Genomic DNA, 19,007 nt, shown 5'->3' with positions numbered 1-19,007 from the left:
CGTAATTATCTTCAATGCATTCTTCTGGCCATACATTGAGCTACAAGATTAACTTCATCCTTTTACATGTATATTCATAATTGAATCATTATACAAATTAGACAAAGTCATCATGGCCCCACTTTGTCAAATGGCAAAATACTGCCAGACCTGGAATTGAGTAGTTTACAGATCTGTCAGGAGTCAATTCCCATTAAACTTTTTATTGAGCAACTACATATGATAACTTTCAAAAATGCATACTACTCTTTAGATTATTAAACACCTAGTTAACATTATCAATTACTCTCACAATTCCACAGAAAACCAACAACTCCATTTTGGTTTAAAGTTCAAAGCAAATATCAGGTGGATATGTATCCATACTTACTGCCTATTGAATGAATAAACTTCATCTTTGAATGTACCACAGCCAAGTCTCACAGCTTGAACAATGCAGTAAGCTTCAAGTCGGCCTTCAGTTTCTAATACATTCTCTTGTTTTCATATTTCTTATGCCTCGGCCATGAAATTCAAGGGAGTTTTTGTTTCATAAATTGGCTGCTTTAATGCACAGGATGGTCACATGCAATGTTCTCACAGAAAAATTATTTCCCATTATATTTCCAATACCTGCTGAAAATTTTTCTTCATTCATGTAAAATGACATTTTCAAAGATATCAAAATGTAACATGCAGCTTTAAGTGTATTACTTTAACTTCACTTTGTACTAATCACATAATCGACTTCCACAGAATCGCAAATTCAGCAATTGAAATAGTCGAGAGAATTATCTTGGATTCATTAATGGTAACTAATAACAGGAAAAGGCTGAATATGACTAAAGTTTAACTAAATGCTGATTGCAACAAAGGAGTTAGCAGCTCATCAAACCCTGAATGTGCCCTACCATGATGGGTCCATTAAACACATATGTGAAACCAGACTTCAGACCTTGAAATTTTTCCCGAATATCAAATGAAATAGCAACACATTTCCTGAATAAGTGAACTTCTTCTGTAATGATGAATGTTTGTAAATGGATTCACTTCGATAATTTGGGCAGGCTTTTTCAAATTATTTTCATATGACATAATCTTATGTAAGAGCTCTTTATTTGAAGTCAATATCAAGAACTTCTGGACATTCATAGGACCCCATTGGTCCCAGAAAAACAAACACCTTCCTACAAATGGTATACCAATAAATAAATAAAAAGGTCCAGATTTTGGTCTGACACAAAACATAATAGAAACAGAAGTGAAGGTGCCTATTTAGAAATGATTCAGCTCATGAGAATAAACTAAGAGTGAACATTATTATCAACTCAAATGATTACTCCAAATGTAGTTCAGGAAGTCAACTTACAAAGACCTAATCTTGAGTCCATATCAGCCCATGGTTAACTTTTAAAAATAAATTCCATCCATCAAATTTACCAAGAAACACAAATTTCCATCAGCACACACAAACTATGTTGAAATCGTAATAATAATATTATATCCCCATTCTCTCAGTCACTAACCAAATAAATACTAAATCCAATGTTCAATGCAACCCACCAATTTCCATACTGTTCTCATTTAAGTACTATAACAACACAAAGCCTCGCACCTCAATACAAATTAACACAAGTTAATGGTTTTTACTTTCAATGAAAAGTGGAAGAGTAGAATACAATATCCACATACCAGTTTTCTAATTATTGCTTCATAGCTTAATTTGGTTATGCCCATAATCATTTTATGGACATGAAAAAGTTGTCATAAATAACTGATATTTCAAATTTGGTCCAGAAAAATTACTTTAATACAAATATATTATAACTATTGATGGATTGTTTTGATTTCCCACTAATTAAAAGATAAATGAACATAATCAAACTACATACTTAAACCAAATAAATAGCTAAAAATCACTCATGAGAACTGTATCACTAAAAACCACATCTTCCTTGAACAACTGCGGTAAAATCTTGGTAAAACAATAAATAATAAGGTACTGTTATGGGTATAAAATATCTTCATGCCACCATAGTAAATATACACATATAAAAAGTGTGAACTGTATTTGTTTATACATATTATTTTCTCAATTTATAAATCTTACCTACATTTGAGTCCAGAAAATTCTATGGTTTCTTTTGACAGTCTTATTAAATACCGTGCAATTCTGTAGGGAAAATTGCAAGCAACACTGTACAAAAGAACAATAAATTGACACCAACTTAACTGTCTATTTGTATCAACAAACTTTCATATCCCGGTTATCCCTGCAATCGTTCCATATTCTTCAAAGAGGGAAGATTATTTAACTTTACTTCAATGTATTTACTACACCCTTTGAAAGGGATACTTCAAAAACACTATTTACAGGTCTTACCTTTGATATTTATATATATATAATATATATATATATATATATGTACATTTGCATATATATATAACTGGAACGGGGTTTCAGGGAAAAACCTCTATAACGAGAAGGGTGGTGCATTGCAGCCAGAGACTGCAAGCCACCGCCCTCATAAAACTGTACACTTTCCCTTGCAATGCTTCAAGGAGTCAGGCACTGCCATCTTCCTTCCAACTAGACAGTGCTATTCATCTCTAATACTTATATATATACAAAATAAATAAATCTCTGTGCTCCTCTACTGTCTCCTTCAAATTTTTACACACATTTGTAAGTTGAAATTTCACATCCCGCCTAATAAGTCAGCTTCAGATAAAAACTCAGTTAAGGCCCAGAACACTGCACTTCTTCCCGAACACCTCAAGACAATTGGGGGGCTCATGCTTGGGTGCTCATACCAAACAAACCACGCAATCATCTACCTCTCTGAAGTGTTCACTTCTTAAATGCTGGGCCACGGCTGCCATAATTAATAAGTGTCCCTCCAAACACTTCACAAGTCAAAGGGGTATAATAAAATACTTGTTTGAAACTCTTCATTCACTCCCTATTCCTTAATCCATTCAAAACCTATTTAGCATGAAAATCTTGGTTCAATGTACACACACACTTCCACAAACAGACATATATTTAGGCATATAAGAGATATATGCATTTAAAATCTTCACATATCTACAACTGTTTACCACTAGAAGACATCGTGATATCATATGTACAAAAATTTACAATGTTTTTCAGTCAAAAAAAGCACAACACCATTCACAAAATTAACTATCGCATCCAACAATTCACAAATCACTCATTATTTTACATACATTCTTGAGTTTATCTACAAGAAAATCACTCAAAGAGCACAGTTTTTGTACTATTTTTTATGTTATGTGTACTTTATATGCTGTGTATGATACAAGTCTTCCTTTGCCCCCTTCCTCACAAAAAAACAAAAACAAATCTAAAAAAAGGAGTCTTTACCACTCTTTCCAGTCCTAATTCAAAACAGCTCAGGTATACAGTTATCAACATCAACTGACAAATTCAACAAAATGGTTAAGACAATTAAATAAAAATACCCTAAGTAGATCAAAATTATATTGTTATAAAAGTCAGACTTTAAAATGCACTCTGGTTTTTTTTCAGCTTCCCTTTCTAATTTCCTGTTCTAATGTTTTCACTAGGGCACTTGGGAAGGTATTGGCCGGAATGAGAGATAACCAAAGAAAGAAAAAGAGAGCATATGAGATAGAGAGAGAGAAAGAGTCTGTGTCAAGGTAGGAACAGAAGGCATGAATGAGTTAAGGAAGAACAAGAAGTGATATATAAATGTGCACAAGGGTTCAGGGGTAAGGTATCACAGGAGATATTTTTATCACCACAGCCTCTGTTCAAATGTTGCACTCATGCCAGCACAATAAAAGAGGTTGAGGAATAACCTTAAGATTGGTGCATTTCCATCCATTAAATAACAAACATAAAAATGCTAGACCAATGGAGGCTGGCAGGAAGCTTTCCTACCCCCATGGTAGCTCTCATAACTATGTAACATGGTATCAACTGGCCCCAAGTAACTACCTCCAAAAACTCCAATACCCTTAACACTCAAACAAAAAATTTAGGATGCCTAATGATTTCCATATGCCCAAATAAAATTAACTAAAAACAACACTGAGGCACTATCATGACATAAAAGGTGGTACATGTAACAAAATTTTTGAAGTACTTAATGCGCACATAAAATAAAACATTTTGATTGTGGCCATTAGAAATGTTACAATTTAAATTTTAAGATTGATGATGACATTACTAACTTAATTCTGGCAGCCTGTGAATTGTGGTTGAGCTATGGCACGAAGTAAGGTAACCTTACCCACAATAATAAATTAAATTTTTTCATGAACATTTATTGGCCATGCTCACAAGTATACCATCAAAAATTTCCTAATACACAGGCATAAAAATATACAAATTTCCTACAACTCTCCTATCCAACATTTCATTTTTAAATCAGCATTTAATTTGATTACTCATAAATCTGATTAAAATGAAGTGGAATCCCTCACCACATGAAAACTCACTATTTCAGTCCCTAAAAAGGACTACTGTCGGTTAGCAATTTAAGTTACTAACAAGGAGATTGAAAGAATTCAACTAAGGAACAAGGCATAATCATTAATGGGCAATTAACATTGCAAACCATAACATTCCTTACCATTAAAGATTAACTACTCATTTAGAAATCACTGATCAGGAGCACACACCAAAATGCTCCTCTTATTTTGTAAGATATTCCTGTCTTAATATAATATCCAAAAAAATTCATCAAAAAGGAAAAGGGAATGCTTTGGAAGATCCATACAGGTGCAAAATGGATGACAGCAATCAACAGAGAGACAAAAAATGGAAGTATTTTCTTCATCTTCTATCCTTGTATTACAATTCTAGCTCAACTGCCTCTACTTATTAAAAAAATCAAAAGATGCCATACAATTTAACATGCATCAGCTCATAATTTGTCCTCAAACTCCCATTAGTCCTGCACTGCTGAAATCCACAAGCCCCTTATCTTTTTCCTTTCTTACTTGAACACACAAACAAATCTAAGACATTTTGAGATCTTAATAAATTGGACCACTCCAACCTCTCAATCAAATCCAACAACCTCTCCCCCTAAAACTGGTGTTTGGACACACACACAACACGCAAACATATTTGGTCAAAATGCAACATAACTGATGGCACCTACCAAAGTGCACCTCAAGTATATAAACTCTGCGTAGACAAAAGGACGTAAAACTTTCAACAAAGCAGTCCCGTGCGCACATCATCTACGCATCATCACAGTCATCTTCCTCATCTTCGTCCTCCGAGCCCCCCACCTCTTCCTCCTCCAGGAATTCCTCTTGCGTCTGCTGTGGCTGGTTGCTGCCACTGCTTCGTTCGGGGCACAGGGATGGCAGGGGGGAGACTAGGTCCGTCGGCTCCCCCCCCTTAGGGGAGGAAGCCTCAGATGGTTGGGGTCAGACAAGGGTCGAGGCCACATGGTACAGCTGCATTAGGGCCTGGATGTGAACAGGCAGGCAAGAGAGTCGGTCATGCGAGTTGGAGTCCAGTGCCAGCCATGACAGGGCATTATAGCCCTCCATCACATACCTGTATGGAGGAAGAAAGACCACCATCAAACCACCACCCATCACACAATCCAAAATGACAAAACTCTCTGAAATATGGCGGCAACTGACATGAAAGAAGCCATAAGGCAAATTTTTAGCCAATTCCTGTACCTTCAGCATTTGCTTACTGATTAACCAAGAATGAACTGGAATCCCATTGCAATCGGTGGTGGGAAATGTTACCATTACTTCTTTTATACTAGTAGTCTAAAAATCAAGCTAATATGATTGTAAGTGGTCAAATGAAAAAATCAAAACTCAAGCAAATAGATAAGGCACTAATGTGCAACAATCAATTAACTTAATTTGTGGTTTGTGTACTGAGGAGTGAAGTTACCTTGGACCGAAGCAATGTTTATCAGTGGTAAAAAACACGACATGCGAACGACGAAGACCGTGCCAGACGCCTGAGCACGTCAACAACAGAAGAAAACATTGATGAAGTGAAGAAAATAGTAGTGGCCAATCATCGAGTCACCGTTAGAGAACTTGCTTAGGACCTTAGCATATTGATTGGCTTGTGCAATTTGATTTTTACCAATGATTTGAGCATGACATGGGTCGCCGCGAAATTCATACCAAAATTGCTCAAATTCAACCAAAAACAGCAATGCATTAATATTACTAATAAGGTGTTTGAGTCTGTCGACGACAACCCAAATTTGCTCCTGAGGGTCATAACTGGTTTCATGGGTTTATGGTTATGGTGTGGGAACTAAGGCTCAATCATCCCGATGCAAGCTGCCGCACGAGTCAAGACTGAAAAATTCAGGCCCAGTTCGGTCGAATGTGAAGTTTTGCTTACAGTTTTCTTTGATTGCAGGGGCGTGGTGCATCATGAGTTCTTGCCACTGGGTAGAACGGCAAATAAGGAATATCACCTACAAGTTATTTGCAATTTGCACAAAGCGATCCGTCAAAAACACCCGGATTGGCAGAAGAACAAAAATTGGCTTTTGCACCATGATAATGCCTCTGCTCACACATGGTTACTTCTGCCAGAATTTTTGGCCAAAAACAACACACTAAGGATGCTGCAGCCATCGTATTCCCCAGATCTGACCCCCACTAACTTTTTCTTGTTCCCGAAACTGAAGAGGACCATGAAAGGAGAATGTTAAGCTACGATTGACGATATAAAGACTGCATCGAAGGAGGAGCTGAACAAGATCACAAAAAAGATTTTTTTAGTGCTTCGAGGATAGGAAAAAATGTTGACAAGGGTAAAATATCCAATGGGTATTACTTTGATGAGTGCAAAATAGATATTCATGAATAAATAAATAATTTTTGAAAAAAAAAAGTCATGATACTTTTTGAACAGCCCTTGTACACCAAGTTTTCTTCTACAAGGACCACCTGATGATGACATTCTATGTCAAAACCTGGGTTATGTTTTTAAATAAAATGTGAGGAATTACCAAGTCAATAATTTCATTTCAATATTACGCAACTTCCATAAAGATAAGCCGGAGAGAACAAATTTTAAATTTAATTACTTCAAAGGATGAAAATGCCATTAACACACCTAAAAAATACTTTTCTTCATGGGCTACTAAAGGCCAGCACCATTATCATGTAATGTACATGTCCTACAAACCCCATATGTCCACTTCCACTAAGCCACTTCAATGATTTGGCAGCTTAATGCTATTATCCCAAAGCAAAATCCTTAAAAAATTTTAATCAATTCAATTTGAAAAGCAATGCAATTCATTAATTCATGAATAAAATTGAGTGATTCATTCATTCAAGGTAATCTACCCATTATTGAATGTTTAGGATTGTCCCTAAGAATTATCATCGAAGTATTACACACACTTTCTTATTTCTGTCCCAGACTAGTTCCTTCATTTCTGCCTGCCTGCCTATTGTGGTCTAAAAAACCTATTCTCTTCCTCTCTATCTCTCCCACTTACCCAATATTATCTTTCTATAATGGCCTTTCAAGTGGCCTTTCAGGGCAAAATCTATTGTAGAGCTACTCTGCCCCTCCACTTGGCACCTTAATAGTGCCAAGTGGAGGGGCAGTAATACCTGAAGTAAAAAGATTGCAGACTCTTAACAGTCCCTGAATGCACTTGAAAGCATTTTGGTTAATGTCTCACAAGGGCTTCTAATGGCACCTAGATAATAGGTACCTAGATAGGCTGTTACACACTACAAAAATGTACTACAAAGCATTTTGATCTATAAAATTCATCATATCAATTCACCTAATATTAGAATTACAGAAATATTTACATCCTTCCTTAGTATCCTGATTATTATATTTCAGCACATTTCTGGCCCCTATTAAATATACCAACCAAATTACACTGAAAATCTTCATGGGACAAACGAAAAGACAAAAGCGAAGCACTCGCAGGATGTATTACTTTTACCATTAACTTCACACTAATAAACATGTAAACCTATGAAGTGGAGATAACTATGACTAGAACTGAAACAACTGTAATGATAAAACCTACCTTAGCACATCGGTTGTGTATTGTGAATCGAGGGGATGGACTGTAACGGCAGATTGTTGTTGGAGCAGATCATCTGATGACTGTTGGATGGCTGGGCTATGGAGGTGTAAGGCATTCTTAAGAAATACTGGGCAAACTCCTTCAAGGTGGGGGCAAGACATCCAGAACCATGAGGGCATAGGTCCTGTGGGTGCAGTTGATACGAGGTAGCCGAGGGCAAGAGGCTGTTGGAGCAATGTGCCCACCTCTTCCTGTGACTCCACTCCCCCGACACCACCACTTCCATTCTAAAGAAAGGTGAGAAATATTATTACTCACAATGCTAGCTTGGACATAACAAAGACAACATATTTTACACTAGTGTTAAATGCCCACATTTAATGCTATAAAGGCAGTTAATGTGTGTATTTACGGTGGTAACTTTCAAATTAAAATATTACTCAAACTTTAAAACATGAATTAAAAATGAAAACCTTTCAAAACCATATTGTTTTACATTGCCATTTTATCCAGCAATTCCACAGAAAACACTCAATGGTTCCTAATGGGGTCACAATCCATGGACTTGATACACTCATGACCTATGCTTTCTTAAATTCATTTTGAAATTTTGTTTATCCAGCAAGATTACATCATACATAGCACTGTGCATAGAAAGGAAGGACAAAAACAAACAATCTGTATCCAGAAAATGATGGACAAATTTTCATGGGAAGGGCAATAATTAGCGCAAAGATACTGATTTTCTAAATTGAAGATCTGGCTTGTAACAGATAATTTGAAGTTCCACGTTGAGGTCATGGTGGACAGATGGATTTTTACTACTTATATTAAGCAACACTGAATATTTCAGGAATGATAAATTACATATGTAAGCACATTAAAGCTTGTTTTACGTTATACTGAGCAATGGTAATTATAGCATTTTCAGTAATTAACCAGGTGTCTTTTTGAAACAAGAGCAGAAATTTAACCTCTTTTTTTTTAATTCTCAGGAGGAAGGTGTGGTTTAGGTGGTACAATAAGCATTAATTTTGGTACTTACAATGTGCTTTCAACAATTCATGCACCATAGCTCTATAATTACCTAAGTTTTGTTCAAAAGCTACAACTTAATCAGTTTAAACCTTATTAAACAGGTCTCAGTACCAGATCCAGACAATAAGTTGATGTAGCATACAAGGCGAGCTATTTGTTGGTTACTATCTACAGATCATGAGACAAATAAAACCCTGACATGATACAAACATTTAATACAGATTTTTAGCACTTACCTAAAAAATGAGCATGCTGAGATAGCATTCTTACACAGAAAACATATTAGTACCACTGTTTCCATGATGCACCAAGGTAATAGTAAAAGTTGTTTGGGTTTTTGTTCAACAGAGAGCTGCACTTAGTGGCATTCATCTCATGACCAAAACAAAAATTTTCTTCGTTAGTAATTCCCAAATTGAATATACATATTACATATTTCCTCAAAGAATCCACCCCTTTTCCAGATTTTTTTCATGGAAAATGTTCTATATTTTCTAATGAATAGCCACCCTGATGAACCAAGAATTGGAACACACTCCATATGAATCATAAATGAACCTAGTTTAACATTTACCATTTATTGATCAGTTATACTAATTGCAGGAGCAAATATGTCCACCAGCACAGAAATAAACAAGTATTGGATCATACGTGACATTCATAATATTGAATATTTACCGAGTGATATCATTCTTATTACTGAAATTTTTGCTGACCAATTTTGATCATTTTATAACAAATTTTTGCTAACCTATAAAATTTGAACAGATTTTTGACTCCTAATCCTGATATTTTTTTTGAAAGATGAAAAATGTGCATTTCATTTCTCATATTGTTCACTAGCTATGATTTCTGAGTAATGAATGATTTATGGAACTTGGCAGTAATAGAATTCAAAGTCCAAACTAATATAACACTAAGTAAATGCTTTTAAATCCTGCAAAACTACAGAAAACCAATCGTTAAACTTAACATACTTCCTGCTTCACTTCATCCCATACAACATACATATTCTTTTCTAAGCTCATTTCTAGCATAGCTAACAATCTTTCGTACAAAACAATCTTCAACATTCTATTACCAATCATGATGCCCTACGTACAGCTATTTTGGCCTCCTTTGGATTTCCCCCAACAACCAGCCATCTCTACTCCAAATGATGTACTATGCCAAGTACTTCATTTGTTTTCCTTTCCATCCATTTTACTTTTTCTATTCTTCCCCATACCCACATCTCCAAAGCCTCCAATCTATTCCTATCATAATTGTCTAATTGACTACTAAATTTCTGAGTTGTTTAATACTAACCTCAATAATTAAGTTTTCACTAATTGATAAATATCTACTCCAGATCCCTGTTTCTTCGTCAAAAGTGAGTATTTTATGGGATGAGATAAGGATATTAACAAAAAACTAATATTCTAATGAGCATTTTGACTTAGCATAACATTTGCGGCATAAATATCATATTATAATATTATTAGTATTTTTATGCCAACCTATACTACACTGAAACCAACAGTATGTCATACCTTTGACTAGTTAGCTATACCTTGAAATTACACCCTCTGCTTACTGTTGATAACCAAATATTGAAATAAAACATTTACAAATAATATTGTTTATAATAATAATTCATGAAATTGGTACTTGTGACCCCTGAAAAAACTAGAAATTTCACTCACCCTTCCAGATGTTCCATTACAAGGAAATGGGCTGTGTTGATTAGAGTTTCCTAATCCTCCAGGACTTCCAGGCTGGGAGACAGAGTCACCCCTTCTGGGACTACCAGTTGGGCTTGGGACACCTGGGCCCGTTTCAGGCCATGTACTAAAGATGTCATTGAAGTCTTGCATGCCATCAATGCCCTCTGGCATATCATCATTTAGTGCTGAGAAAAGCTCATCATCTCCCAACTCTGGACCATTTATATGCTGCTCTTGGAAAGCAGTTTGCGAGGACTGAAAATAAGAGAAAATATTCACTTCAGTACAAATAGCAATAGCTTTATTGCGAGTCAATAAAAACAAGACTTTTTTTCTGCGCATGTTAGTATTAAATTTGAATCATGTAAATGAATAATTATCTACCCATTTAGCTATAAATTGAGAGAGGCAAAAAAAAGAATGAAAACTAATTTTCCAAATTCCCATGAGGTTACTATGGAGTTTGCATATAAGTAACAAATACCATACTTAAGTACATTAAGAATCATGGCAAGCTAACTTTCTAATGGTTGAAGATGGCAGTTCCAATGGATAAATCACAAACATATGAAGTAAAATCTTACATTTACAATAACAAAATTTCTGTTGGAGTAGATTTCTGTTTCCTATTCAATTTCATATTTTTCCAAAGTTTGTGGAAACCCACATTCACACGGTTTCATTTTCAATTACTGCACATAAAAAATTAGGTTCTCACAGCTGCCACCAAATATGAACAGCATAATGGCATCAATTCATCTTGATAAAGATAGAATTTCCATTGGCTTTGATTAGTTACTTGGTCCTTAAGAGATATCCAAAATTACAGAAACTTACACTTTCTTCAATTTCCTAAAAATCAATTACAAAAAAAGCGGTATCCAGCAACAGCCAAACCCTGTACTTGCATTGATGGAATTTATGTTTTCCAGTAATTCGCAAAATTTTATTCACATCCCATGCAATTTCTTATTTTTCAATGCGTGTACCCCCAATTTACATATGCCTTCATTTTCAGTTTTCCCACTATGTGCTTCACTGTGCTGAATTAAAGAAAATTCACATTTTAAAAAGGTGCTCATGAGCATCAGCCTTTATAAAAATATTTTTTCCACTTCATTTAGTACAAGTACACTTTCAAAAGATGAGACAAAGTGAGAGCATTAATGTGTGAATGGCTTTAGCAAAGAATTTAAATACTGTGGGGTAATACCGATCACCACTAGCCATGGAAAGGTGAACTACTTGAACTTGTAATCTCAGTTTACCGGTAAAATATTCCTGCCATGAAATGAATTCACAACTATGAATTAATATACACTATTGTACGACTAGATGTTTGCTATGGATTTTATACATTCACACCTGAGAAGAGACAACTCACATTGCATGTTAGTTCAAATTATGAGGAGTCAAAATGACTTTGACCCAAACAAGATGAAGCGTGAAAAATGCAAGAAATGTCTGGCATCAATTTTACTGAACAACAGATATAACAATGATAGGCTTCAGAATAATAACAAGAATTTGAAACTTGCCTTATCACATGAAAACTAAACTGAATCAAAAATAATTATATTTTCTTCATAAAAATTTTGAAGTAGTCACCGTTTGCACTAGTCAAACAGTGCAGCAGCTCAGATTCTTGAATTGTTTTCCAAAATTACTACAGAACGTAATTTTATCCTGCTTGAAAATCAAAAGACGAGATAAAAAAAGAGCATTTTCAATAGTGAAAGTTTTCCTTTTCTCACAATTTGTGTTTTTCCACATTTTATACTTTCTCCAGGGTATTCAAAATCACTAGCCTTGGAAACATTTATAATCATGCATCATACTCTTCAATGACTGAAATTATACACTAACACAAATAATAATTTTTCAAGCACATGAATTATCAATGCAACACTTAAGCTGAGACAATTCATTTTTAGTGTGATTCAATAGATCAATTTTTAGAGCCATTCAATACACTAGAAGCACTGATTTTCTTAGAAAATCATAATAATAATGATTTCCATACTACTAACAACTATGCAAAAATGCATCAAATTGAAATTAAAGAAGTAATAAAACCATTCAAGTCCATACCTGAGTAGTAGCTGATGTGGGAAAAACTAAAATATGGGTGCAGGTAACATCCTGTGGAGTTGAAAGAGCACAGTTGACAGATGTTTGGCTGAAACGCTCATCAGGAGTGAACTGGTCAGGCATTAGTCGCAGGGCTGAGTCTGGCTCAAATGAAACAAGGCAGGCACTCAACACTGAGGGTGCTTCCCCAGGATATCCCAGTCCACACTGCCGACAAATCTCTTTCAAATGTTTTGAGGCCTTCAATAAAGACTTCCTACTGAGAAGCCAACTCCAACCTTAAAGAAAAATATCATTTTCATTATTTATTGTATCCATATAGCATTACACTTGGATTGAAAACAGATGTGTATCAATGATACTTTCATCTGGTTCCATAAAGGAAAAATCTAAATAAAACCAGTAAAATGAAAAGTGACACATTAGCACCAAACATTTTGGCGAAAGTCATGTAGTAAGACAAATAATAATAATTTGTAATCATAATATGACACATTTGGACTCTTGTTAAGACATTCCTCAGTAGTATGTTTCCCTTGTTAGCACAAATGTCTTCAGGTCTTGACAACAGCTAATGTAAATAATTATGGTTAACACATTCCAGTCATCATTTCTATAGATTTGACAAAAACCTAAATTAAAATGTCCATGAAGAAGTATACAACCCAGAGGAAAAATTTTCAAAAAAAGTATGCAAAAAGCTACTTTCTAGTATAACCAGATCAAGATTATAAGATATTTCATTCAAGTAGACTTGTTAAAATGTTTGCAGTAAGCATTAAATAAGTAATAGTCATGAAAATATGAATGCACTGTTTATTCTTTTCGGCATCACATCAACACGCATTTATAGTGATGATAGTATTATAATTTTTCTGACCATGTTATCAACATGGTGCAGGCACAATTTTTTGGGCTACTAAAAGTGAGAAAGTGCTGGAATATCAAATAGGAAAAAAATGCAGAAGAAAGGTAAATTTTGACAAAAAAGCATTCATTTTTTTGGAGAATGCATGAAAAACCTCACATGTATTACCAGAAGCCATCGAGTAGTAGCCTTTCTGGCTATTATAAGATTTCTTTTAGCTGTATGTTTTGTTTACTTCTTTATTTTGAAAAATAAAATCATGCAGAAAGTTCCATTCCTCCTTAGAACTTCCTGTCAATGACAAATGCGGAAATCAGGTTAATTGCACCAGCCTGATTTTTAGGACATACGTAATTGCTGAAATATTCTTAATTATCATTAACACTATATGATACTAAAAAGTGATATCTTTCCATTTGATAATTATATATTTTGCCAAGATATATTGTCTTGTGTGATTCTTATATGGGATGCTTTCCACTTGTGATAACCTCTCCCATTAGATTTTGTAATGATTTTAATTCTAACAATATTCCAATTTAATTTAGATTGCTTATTATTTGGTAATTTCTCGGACAGCGGAAAAATTGGATAAACCTACAATGCAATTAACAATATGCAGTGCACCTACAACCTTTTTGGAAGGAAGTGCTTGACATTGAGAGACACTTCACCCATTCAGGAAAGGGCAATCCAAACAAGACCCTAAGCCGAATCCCCAAAAATAAACTCAATTATTTAAAAATGATGCAATGAAAATATCTTTAAAGCCATTTAAATAATGACAAATAGGGGCAGAAAAGTCCCTACAACAATAAGAATAACATACCTTAACATTGGCAATCTTACCTTTTAATTCTCCATGGCCAATTCTGCCTATCCTTCCAACAACAAGCCGCCATGGCTGTACACTCTGTGACATAACACCAAGGATCCAGTCCATTAACTTTTGTAAACCTATGCGGCGAGCTGATGCCTTTTTTCTACGTAACCTTGGAGAAAGTAAACATGAAAGGTTAGTTATAACTGCAATAACAATCAAAATATTTCAAATGGCAAAGAAAACTATTTCCTCAAAAAAATAAATAATACTATTATTATAAAATCAGCAGATAATTTCCTAATAAATAAATATTTCATTTGAATCATAATTTCAGACGTAGATGCAACAATTATATACTGCCGATGAGGTATACTGCATATGTATAATGGACATTTATATCATAATTAGCAAAATAATAATTATTAGCTAAGGCAAAATTACAATCAAACACAAATTAGTAAGGATGAAATCTTTGGAATTTTATGAGGGATTGGCCCGCCTGTGTACAGTTAATTACGTGAAAAACCATTATTTTGTAATGGTCATGTTGGACAGATGGAATTATACTATTTAGATGAAGTATGAATATGGTAATTATATTTTTCAATAATTAATCTGTAGTGGTAACTCTACCATCAAAATTTTGATTTTATTGTAATTACCAACAGCTGAAATCGAAATATCTCTCATAGAAACCATCTACTATGTCAGCATTGAAAATACGTTGGTGGTTTCCTGCCATGAATAAATTACTTAAAGAGCCATAATTGCTACTTTCTCCTTTCCAAAAATCAATTTGTACAATAATGAAAATCTACACTGATTGGCCTGCCATGATTATTTAATAAAACATAAATATTGGCCCATCTATGAAATTCATGAATAAGATCGACTTTCCATATCAGGATGAAAAAATTCAAAGGTGACATCCCAGATTTCCATCTAGTTAATGAAACAAACACTTAAATGTTTCCACATAATATACCTCTGAGATGACATAGGCTTTTATTTCTACATCATCATCAGGTTAAATATACAGAAGAGTTGGTGCTTGTAATAAGCGCCAACTTTTCTGTATATTTCACCAGATGATGACGTACATTATAGAAACCTAGATCATGCATTAAATATTTTACACAGAAAGACTATTCTGTTTCATTATGAATTATTTCCATAAGGCAATGGCAAATACATTTTTTGCCAACAATCAAAAGACACCTAGCATAAACATCAAACCTGAATAATGTATTGGGTCATTCATTTATGACAACTTTCAAAGATGGGAGCAATTTAAGACAATTATTTGTAAAAATATGAAAATAATGTTTCGATCTTGCAACTGTTTCTGGAAACCATAATTTTCTAATGGTTTATTACTCTAAAGAACTTCAAGGCAGAATTACATTTATTCTAAGCACTCAACCACAAGTAATATAATTCAAATTACAACAAAATCAGAAGAGAGACTATTTAAATTGATGCCATAAAGTTAAAGAGAATTCAGTTCATCGACTCCACCAATGTGAAACAAGGGCACATATTTTTCCTTCATTTACAGATTCCTTTCAACAGCGGTATTTTTTCCTGATCCCAAATAAAATTAGATGTTATCACTTTCACTTAATTTTTAAGTGCTTTCTTAATAATGAAAGAACTTACAAGTCTTAAAATCTAGACACCAAGCAAAAACCTTAAGAAATACAAGCCAACTCCATACATGAATTTAGTATAAGTTAAAAATGATTGAGATGGCAGACATCCCAAAATAATTAATGCACTATCAATTAGTGAATTTGTCAGTTATTTTTTAAAATCTATATTATATAGACTAAATCCCATTAGGACTGTGAGAGCACTTACCGGTTAGGGATTTCAATGTTTATTGTGCTTGTTTCAAAGACTTCTCCCCTCTCATCTGTGCACGATGCCAGCAGCCAGCGCTGATCCTCTGACAGACAATAACTAACATACAGGACTGAACAGTGGTGATAGTCAGCCGATTGTGAAGACCCTGAGCCAGGGCCACCCACACTACTTCCCACAGCACTCATGCCACTGCTCCCACCCATCACGCCCATCCCACCACCTGTAGATGAGCTGAATGACTCCCCTGACTCAGCTTTGTCTTTACTTGGAGCCAAGACATATGGAGGTGTGTACAGGCGGAATGGAGCACGGTTTTTCTCCTGTAATAAAAGAATAGAATTATTGTAAGAGCAATACTTATTTGCATGGCACTATAGATGAGATGCATTCAGACTTGACCAGCCTAACGAACTGAGACCATGACTTAATAGGGCCTGGACATGGTTCTCTAAATGTAAACAAAGCCCTGATTACCAATTCCATATAGCCCTAAATTTTAAACAAGTGAGCTAACATTTTTTCAACGTAATAATATCACTTTTAAGTTTTGATGAAACTTTCTTGCACCAATGTTCCAGCTCAGTATGTCCAATGGCTCCCATACTGAGTATTAAGAGTGAAACCCTGAATGGTACTGCCACAAAAAAGTGAGTTGCAGGTTACATTATGGTTGACTAATTATTTCAGTAGTCAAACTCATTAGGTATATTCACTTTGATCACATAAAGCTTGGTAGAATTGTATGTAATATGTATTAAGTAATCCATGATGAAATAATAACATATCTGAACCAAGACAAACTTAATGCACTAAAATTATCACCTCTATCAAAAATATAGTAGCATCTCTAAGGAAATGAGATGATTTAGCACTACATAAGTTTACACAGTACTGCCAATTAGCTTTTCAGTCAATTTTCACAAATCTCCAAACAGTAAACGAAATTACCTAAACTGAAGATGAAACTGCAGTGAAAACAAGAAGTTTAAGAAAGGACATCATAAAAAAGAATAAAGTTACATAAGAAGGTAGTTGCAATTTTCAATGCATCACTAGACTGGGGATCCTTAGGTCACATACTACTTTTTCCCAATTTTGATTTCGGATTGTGCAACTGGATAGTTACACTTGATAAACAAGGTGGCTCATTATACTCGGAATTGCAAGTCCATTTTCCCCCCGATTTTTTCAGCAAACATGTCATTTTTCTCCTGATTATCCCCTTAAAAGCTTCTGGCTTACAACAATAATTTGACTTATGACTGCTGCAACGAATAGCCATTATATATTTTTCCATTAACACAATGGTATTTTGTAAAATATTTTCCTAACCTGAAAAGCATGAATATTAAATGCCATCACCTAAAAATGAGACGAACCTATTTTGTCTAAAAACTAAGGTTAACCCAAGTTTCATTTTTAATACTGCCAATCCAAAACAATGGCAGACAAAATTGATAAAATAATCTGAAAATTCACAAGTTATGCGCCATTCTTTTTAATACTGGCAAATATGTTTCTGAAGGCATTCATGGACATACACTACATACCACACAGGACATTGAGAGAAACTTCATATTTAAGTTTATTTTTTGTACAGCTCTCCATATGAATCAATGAAATCAAAAACTCAAATTTATGTTTGTGAAAGACAGAATTTATGCAAAATCTCACAACTCTATTGGGATTATTAGCCATCATCCCATTTGAGTTTTTATTTTTACCATGTACATTGGCTTATTAAAAGTATTTATTTTTAAATTAATTAGTTATTTAAATGGATGACAATCAGTGTTTAACATTTTCACTACACTATATATTTGCCAGTGTAGTAACCTTATCATCACAGAACATAATATTTTTGCTTTTTTTAGAGAGATCATTTCAATTAATTACTTAAAATAACATCGAATCTGCTGAATGACCTCAATTACATGGTAAATTATCTTAATATTGATTAACATTCTTCTCAAAACATTGAAAATCAAGTGGAAACTGTAAATTCTACAAGAAATATATGTAAATATTAGGAATTTTAAGATGAAATTGAAAAACCTCAATATATTTATCATTGGGCTCTTCAAAAAATTAAATCTGAGGTTTCACTGCATTTCTAATAACTTTTTAAAAATATAAAAGAAAATTTGTACACTAAATTTGATAACTATTTGTACAAGGGCAACCTATTAGTTACCAAAGAGACAAATACAGCAATTCTATTGTCTAAGTATGACATTATGCATACACATGAGCTTCCTTTGGAAACAAGTGTGAACTTATTTTCAAATTATCTTGCAGAACTCATACCCATCACATGGGTATGAGTTCTGCAATTTAAGAGTTTGGCTATACGGTGATTTGGCCATATCTATGCTTTTCATATAAAAATAAACCTTATTCTCCTAATTCATAAGTGTAAGGATATTTTAAATGATACCTGGATAACAGCAAATATAATTCAAGGCAGGCATATGTAATACTTAAGCTTTCCTTAAAATAGAGATACAGCATATCTTGTAGTTTGCATAACCAATACCCATGTAATTTTCCAAAAGTTTGGCCTAGCAGTCAAACAGAAGCTA

General features: G+C 34.2%; 1 protein-coding gene across 2 annotated transcripts in view; it reads right to left on the bottom strand.

The window, feature by feature from the left end:
* Nucleotides 1-1,078: 1,078 nt before the first annotated feature.
* skd (mediator complex subunit skuld) overlaps nt 1,079-19,007 on the bottom strand; it is a 151,983-nt gene continuing 134,054 nt past the window's right edge. For both annotated transcript variants that reach the window (XM_071590792.1, XM_071590794.1), the window contains exons 23-28: nt 16,420-16,745; nt 14,586-14,728; nt 12,869-13,146; nt 10,757-11,032; nt 8,034-8,320; nt 1,079-5,542 (exon numbers count right to left, since the gene is read on the bottom strand). In XM_071590792.1, coding sequence (XP_071446893.1) covers nt 5,410-5,542; nt 8,034-8,320; nt 10,757-11,032; nt 12,869-13,146; nt 14,586-14,728; nt 16,420-16,745 — 1,443 coding nt within the window. In that variant the 3' untranslated portion in view covers nt 1,079-5,409. The remainder of the gene's footprint in view (nt 5,543-8,033; nt 8,321-10,756; nt 11,033-12,868; nt 13,147-14,585; nt 14,729-16,419; nt 16,746-19,007) is intronic.

The sequence above is a fragment of the Hetaerina americana genome, unplaced genomic scaffold (assembly GCF_022747635.1).
Source record: "Hetaerina americana unplaced genomic scaffold, ioHetAmer1.1.p SCAF_4, whole genome shotgun sequence".
In the NCBI taxonomy this organism is placed as follows: domain Eukaryota; kingdom Metazoa; phylum Arthropoda; class Insecta; order Odonata; family Calopterygidae; genus Hetaerina; species Hetaerina americana.
This window is presented reverse-complemented; position numbering and strand designations above follow the sequence as displayed.